We start from the raw sequence: 6794 nt of genomic DNA on the forward strand, positions 1-6794 counted from the left end.
TGACGCTAGAACTGATGGTTGAATTAACGGGACCTGACGGAATTACGGCTTTAGCGGATATTAAAAATGCATCAATAGTTAATGGCTTGTCCCAGACAATGTTTAAAGCTGTAACTGTTTATTTAAATGAGCAAGTGGTGGAAACTAATTCACTATTTTCATATTTATCATATGTAAAGCTAATGACGACGCTTTCTGAATGTAAAGCTGAAAGATTTAAAGAACTGACGTATTTCTATAATGATGTTTTCCCTGAAAAATATGATGTAGATTATTTTAAGAATGCCTCAGAAGACCTTAAATCTAGATTTGTAAAGTTAAAAACTGAGGGAGTAAATTGTTGCTTTAAACTGCTATTGGACATTACAACTTTGAGCGAGTATCTTTTGGATGGAATTGATATTCGTTTGAGATTAGAACTTAACAGTGATCCGTGGGTTATAAACAGTATTGAATCTGGATATAAGTTTAACATAAAACTAGCTAGAATGTGGATTGATCGGATAACTCCATTTGCATCTGGATTGGAGGCTATTAATAGAGCTCTGGCTGAACAAAATACACCAGTTACATATACGTTTGATAAGACACTCCATAAGACGTTCATTCTCGGTAATGGGCAGCAGAGATTAAGTATTGACCAGCCATGGGGGAGCATTATCCCAGATAAATTATTTATTATGATGATGGATATGGAAGCAATATCAGGAGCGTATACACTTAATCCACTTTATTTCGATCACTGCGATTTATCTAATGTATATATTACACGTGATGGGACAAACTTATTTAATATAACTTGCAAGTTCCCGAATAAATGTTCGAAACTATACTACGAGACTCAAAATACAGTAGGCTTTAATGCTTGCAATACCTTGACATATAATTCATTTATAAAAGGAAGAACATTACTGGCATTTAGACTAACGCCTGAGGAATTGAGAGATACCCTTCCTATAGAGGCTTCGGGCAACCTGAGAATTACATTAGAATTTGCTGTTCCAGCGAAATCAAATAAAGTTATTATTTTATTCGGAATTACAACGGGAGTATTGAGAATTTATTCCGATAGGCGAGTTGTGTGTGATACAAGAGCATGAACTGCAAACAAATTAATACGGCATTGAACGATATGAAAGGTAGTAAAGCTAAATATATTGGATGCTATTTAGCGACGGATATATATAGAATAATGAAGCAAATACGGGACAGGCCGATTATGTTTATAATAAATACCTTAGGAAGAGACTCTAAGGAAGTAATGGGTCACTGGATTGCTGTATATAAATCTAAACGGAAAATAGTTATACTCGATTCATATGGAATAAATGTGTATTCGCCATATATTTCGGAGTTTTTAAATTATTATAAAGACTGTGATGTATACACGTTTACAGAGAGACTTCAGAGTTTTAATACTTACGTATGCGGGCTATATGCGATGTTTTTCTGTTACCATCTTTCAAACAAGGATCTAAAAACTGCAATAAAGCTATTTGAAACTAGTTTTACTTATGGAGAATATATGCAGAATGATAGGAACGTAATGAGGCTATCTTATGCTTTATTTAAAAATATGCCGAGCTGCTATGAAACGCTGTGTTATGATAAGAGCGATATTTGTTGGAAAATGTGCTTGGAGACGACTGGCTGAATGAGGCTATAACAAATTATCTAACGGAAAATGGTGAGTACATTTGTTTTGAGGTTTTATGTGTCTGATAAATATTGTACATGTGTAAACGCTATCTGAAACTGTTATTCTTTATTTACAGAGATGAAGAGTGAATAGGACGGATATTATACAAGCGGATTGAGGAGCGAGCTTCTTAGAACTTCGGGCTAAATGAGTCGTTTATTATAAATTGTGTAAACTATGAATTAGATGACTAAATAAATTATAAATAAATAAATAAGTTTTATTAACGCTTAATGTATATATATATAAATTATTACGGTGGCGAACGCCGACAATGACTGGTAGATGTCTGGGGCAGATAATCAGGTGATGATTGCCTCGGGCAGATAGCCTGGGGCAGGTAGCTGGGGCCAGCTTAGATAGTCTCTGAGGCAGTTTCAGTATTAAAGGTTACATTGAGATGCTTCGGTTGATTTGTATAAAACTGACTGGTTAATGAAAAAGGAATAAAATATTAGTATGTCAGAAAATAGGAAGAGGGAATAATATGAAGAGGAGAGAGAGAGAGAGGAGGGAGAGAGAGAGAGAGGAGGGACGGTCCAGATATTATGGATAAGATAAGATAAGAGGTACCCTGTATGCGATGTCTGGCTGGCCGGGCGTAAAGTAAATAAAGGTGACGCGACAGATTGCGAGGTAAGGGGGGAGGGAGGGGGTGTGAGGTACGAGACTTGAAAACCATGGCTTACACAGGTGATTTTCTAAATTTATATGAATAACTAAGGCTTACATAGACGATTTTGTAAGTTGAAAACATGTAAAACATGTCCGTAGAGTTCTCCTGGAAGCCCTAAAGTGCTACACACGTTATTTGAATTTGTCCCATAAGGCCTTAACAAACTTCTATGTCTCGGAAATTATTTTTCTCATAAGAACTTTAACAAACTCGTATGACATTATTTTTCATTATAAGAATTCCCTAATTCCAAATCTGTGACTCCCCAAATTTGCCTGAAAACCCTAAAGCGCTACAGGGGATTTTACAAATTCACCTGAAACCCCGAAGCGCTACACGGGATTTTTTCCCCCCAGAAAAAAAAATCCTCTGTGGCGCTTACACCCTACTACTAATATCCAACTCTGGCCCCAGACATTACTCGGTACCCCTACTCAAATCTCTGAAGATGTTAGATATTAAGTCACTGCACATTCTCTCATGTGTATTATACATAAATAAAACGCTGAACTGTAATGCCAATCCTGACCTCAAAAGCTTCATTGAAGGTTGTAACAGAGCCCATGAGCACCACACCAGAAATAAATTCAGTTTTGATATTCCAAGAGTACGACTTAATCAAACTAGAAATGCTCTACAAATCAAGGGACCCAGAATGTGGAATGACCTTCCCAACCATGTTAAAGACTGTACCTCTCTCAACCAGTTTAAGATAAAAACGAAGCACTACCTAATAGATTCCCTGTAACCTACCTAACCCCTCTAATGTCATCCAATGTCTGTTTTTTTAAAAGAGCGCTGTTTGTCTACCGAATTGTATTTGTGCTGCTTTTTCAGCTATGTTTTCATTCCATGTTTTCATTTTATTCTTTATGCTCAATTAGTATTAAGCTTTAGTCATTTAAGTTTTTCATGCCCGAAACGCTTTGCGTAATAGTGGCTTTAGGCATTGTATGTACTAGCCCTATCTATAAATCCATCACTCTTTGTAAAATCTCTTGTATGTATGTACCTTACCTAAATAAACATTTGATATGATTTGATTTGATTGTGCATAGTCAAAACACAATACACATTCTCCACACTGTGCACAGTGTCCACACAGTACACAGTCTCAACACTGTGCACAGTTTCCAAACAGTGCACAGCCTCCGTATTGTGCACAGTCTCTATAGTGTTTTCACAGAGTGCACAGTTTCCACAGTGGGCACATTTTTCACACTTCTCTACACTGTGCAACGTTTTCACACGCTGCACAGTCTACATACGGGGCACTGCTTCCACATTGTGCAGAGTCTCCTCACTTTGCACAATCTCCACACTATACAGCGTCTCCACACTGTGTACAGTCTCCACACAGTACACAGTCTCCACACCGTGCACAGTATCGTCACTGTGCATAGTCTCTACACGTTGCACAGTCATCACACGATGCAGTCTCCCACACTGAGCATAGTCTTCATACGGTGCACAGTCGCCACACGAAGCACAGTCTCCATACTGTGCGCAGTCTCCACACAGTACAGTCTCTATACTGTGCACTGTCTCCAAAAAATGCACAATTTCCACACTGTGCACAGTCTTCACACAGTGCACAGTATTCACACTGTGCACACATAGTCCAGTGTGCACAGTCTCCACAATGTGCACAGTCTTCACACTGTCCACAGTCATCACACTGTGCACAGTCTCCACACTGTGCACAATCTTCACACGGTGCAAAGTCTCCATATGGTGCAGTCTCCACACTGAGCACAGTCTATACTCTGAGCACAGTCTCCACACTGAGCACAGTCTCCACACTGAGCACAGTCTCTACACTGAGCACAGTCTCCACTCTGAGCACAGTCTATACTCTGAGCACAGTCTCCACACTGAGCACAGTCTCCACACTGAGCACAGTCTCCACACTGAGCACAGTCTCTACACTGAGCACAGTCTCCACTCTGAGCACAGTCTCCACACTGAGCACAGTCTCCACTCTGAGCACAGTCTCCACACTGAGCACAGTCTCCACACTGAGCACATTCTCCGCACTGACCACAGTCTCCACACTGAGCACAGTCTCCACACTGAGCACATTCTCCGCACTGACCACAGTCTCCACACTGAGCACATTCTCCACACTGAGCACAGTCTTCACGCTGAGCACAGTCTCCACACTGAGCACAATCTTCACACGGTGCAAAGTCTCCATATGGTGCAGTCTCCACACTGAGCACAGTCTATACTCTGAGCACAGTCTCCACACTGAGCACAGTCTCTACACTGAGCACAGTCTCCACTCTGAGCACAGTCTATACTCTGAGCACAGTCTCCACACTGAGCACATTCTCCACACTGAGCACAGTCTTCACGCTGAGCACAGTCTCCACACTGTGCACAGTCTCCACACTGACCAGTCTCCACACTGTGCACAGTCTCCACACTGAGCACAGTCTCCACACTGAGCACAGTCTCCACACTGTGCACCGTCTCCACATTGAGCACAATCTCAACACTGTGCACAGTCTCCAAAAAAAATTCTTCAAAATAAGAACATTTTTTACTTCAAAATAATAATTAATGCCAGGTTAACTGTCCCTACTCCAGGAAACAAAAGAAATTTCAACAGTTGATGTAAGAGCTCTAATCATGCTTCATGATAGCACACACGACCAGTTTCCTTGTGACGTAACTCCTTGTGACGTAACTCCTTGTGACGTAACTCCTTATGACGTAACTCCTTGTGACGTAACTCCTTTTGACGTAACTCCTTGTGACGTAACTAGGGGTGTTAACAAGCAAATTAGAACAGTCTCCCGTCTGAAGCGTCAAAACTCTGCATGCACTAGAAAAATGTATAGTTCCTTTTGTGTAGAATATTTTGTGGAGAGTATTTTATATGTCGATTAATTTTTAAACTGAGTCCGAAGCAGGTTTTTACAAATAAGTTTTTGGCCGCCATCTTTTTTCAAGATGTCGGCCAAATCCGGTAACACTTTTTTGTAGATTTTGTTGATATTTTTACCTATTTAGCATTTTTCCTCCTGTGTGGACTGGACTGTAGTAGCTTACAGCACCGTAGTGGTCTGAGGTCTTGGGACTACCCAGAGCGCAGCTTCGAACCCTACTCATGGCTCCGACTGAACTTCTTACTGATAAATCACCTTAATGATTTATTTTCCCACATTTAGGGAATAGCGTAGAACTCCTAGAGTACACGCCAGAGTGCAAGCCAGAGTGCAAGCCAGACTGCAAGCCAGAGTACACGCCAGAGTGCAAGCCAGAGTACACGCCAGAGAGCACGCCAGAGTGCAAGTCAGAGTGCAAGCCAGAGGGCAAGCCAGAGTGCAAACCAGAGTGTAAGCCAGGGTGCAAGCCAGAGTGTAAGCCAGAGTGCAAGATAAAGTACAAGCCAGAGTGCAAGTCAGAGGACAAGCCAGAATACAAGCCAGAGGGCAAGCCAGAGTACATGCCAGAGGGCAAGCCAGAGTATAAGCCAGAGTACAAGCCAGAGTGCAAGCCAGAGTACAAGCCAGAGTACAAGTCAGAGTGCAAGCCAGAGTGCAAGCCAGAGTACAAGCCCCTCTTCCCCCCGCGACACACAAGGGGCCAGCGGCACCACACACGCCCTCCCACGGGGACCCCCCCCCCCCTCCCCCGAACCCCCGGAGACGTTGGCCCGCCTTTTCCTGCTTCAGGTGTGCAATTGCACACCTGTCGCAGGTGCGGTGCAAGATCTACGTCTCAATTTACGATTCTCACACTATGCATAGTCCCCACACAGTGCACAGTCTCCACATAGTGCACATTCTCTACACTGTGCACAGTCTCCATACTGTTCACATTCCCCACACTGTGCACAGTCTCCACACGTTGCACAGTCATCACACGATGCACAGTCCACACTGAGCAGACTTTCAGCTATGAACCGTCTCCACACGGTGCACAGTCTTCACACGATGCACAGTTTCCACACGGTGCACAGTCTTCACACGGTGCACAGTTTCCAAACAGTGCACAGTTTCCACACTGTGAACAGTCTCTAAGCCTAAATATATATATAACCTAGACACGTCCTGCACATCCACCACCTCTGGGGCCAGGTGACGAATCCGCCTCATTTTCCAGTACAAAGTTGCCACGGACACAAACTCTTAGTAGGCTTAACTAACGTAATTTATTACGTTTATTTAATATTTATTTAACCAAAAAACAGCAACTTTTCACTTGCATCTTATGTTAAAGATTAGTAAATAGTGTAGGAATTTCCGGCAGCATAGTCAGCACACTGTGCACAGTCTCTACACTGTGCACAGTCTCCACATTGAGCACAGTCAAAACACAATACACATTCTCCACACTGTGCACAGTGTCCACACAGTACACAGTCTCAACATTGTGCACAGTGTCCACACAGTGCACAGCCTCCATATT

General features: G+C 42.2%; 2 protein-coding genes across 2 annotated transcripts; one reads left to right on the top strand and one right to left on the bottom strand.

The window, feature by feature from the left end:
* Positions 1-4084: 4084 nt before the first annotated feature.
* On the bottom strand, positions 4085-5322 carry LOC138365931 (cysteine-rich, acidic integral membrane protein-like). Its single transcript, XM_069326648.1, has 4 exons — positions 5280-5322; positions 4679-4900; positions 4417-4589; positions 4085-4267 (listed from the first exon to the last, which is right to left on the bottom strand). The coding sequence occupies exons 1-4, from the start codon at positions 5320-5322 to the stop codon at positions 4085-4087; spliced, it is 621 nt and encodes a 206-aa protein (XP_069182749.1).
* Positions 5323-5333: 11 nt separating this feature from the next.
* Positions 5334-6406, top strand: LOC123762361 (protein TsetseEP-like). Its single transcript, XM_069326650.1, has 3 exons — positions 5334-5349; positions 5552-5933; positions 6145-6406. The coding sequence occupies exons 1-3, from the start codon at positions 5334-5336 to the stop codon at positions 6404-6406; spliced, it is 660 nt and encodes a 219-aa protein (XP_069182751.1).
* Positions 6407-6794: the final 388 nt, after the last annotated feature.

The sequence above is a fragment of the Procambarus clarkii genome, chromosome 2 (assembly GCF_040958095.1).
Source record: "Procambarus clarkii isolate CNS0578487 chromosome 2, FALCON_Pclarkii_2.0, whole genome shotgun sequence".
Taxonomy (NCBI): Eukaryota; Metazoa; Arthropoda; class Malacostraca; order Decapoda; family Cambaridae; genus Procambarus; species Procambarus clarkii.

Bases quoted from the DNA above. Each gene is read 5' to 3' on its own strand.
- LOC138365931 (XM_069326648.1), bottom strand. From the start codon at position 5,322: ATGGCGGCCAAAAACTTATTTGTAAAAACCTGCTTCGGACTCA. The intron at 4,901-5,279 runs GTTTAAAAATTA...CTTATTTTGAAG, and splicing joins AAAAACCTGCTTCGGACTCA to AATTTTTTTTGGAGACTGTG. The intron at 4,590-4,678 runs GTATAGACTGTG...GACTGTGCTCAG, and splicing joins GTGTGGAGACTGTGCTCAGA to TGTGGAGACTGCACCATATG.
- LOC123762361 (XM_069326650.1), top strand. The intron at 5,934-6,144 runs GTACAAGCCCCT...GTCCCCACACAG, and splicing joins AAGCCAGAGTGCAAGCCAGA to TGCACAGTCTCCACATAGTG.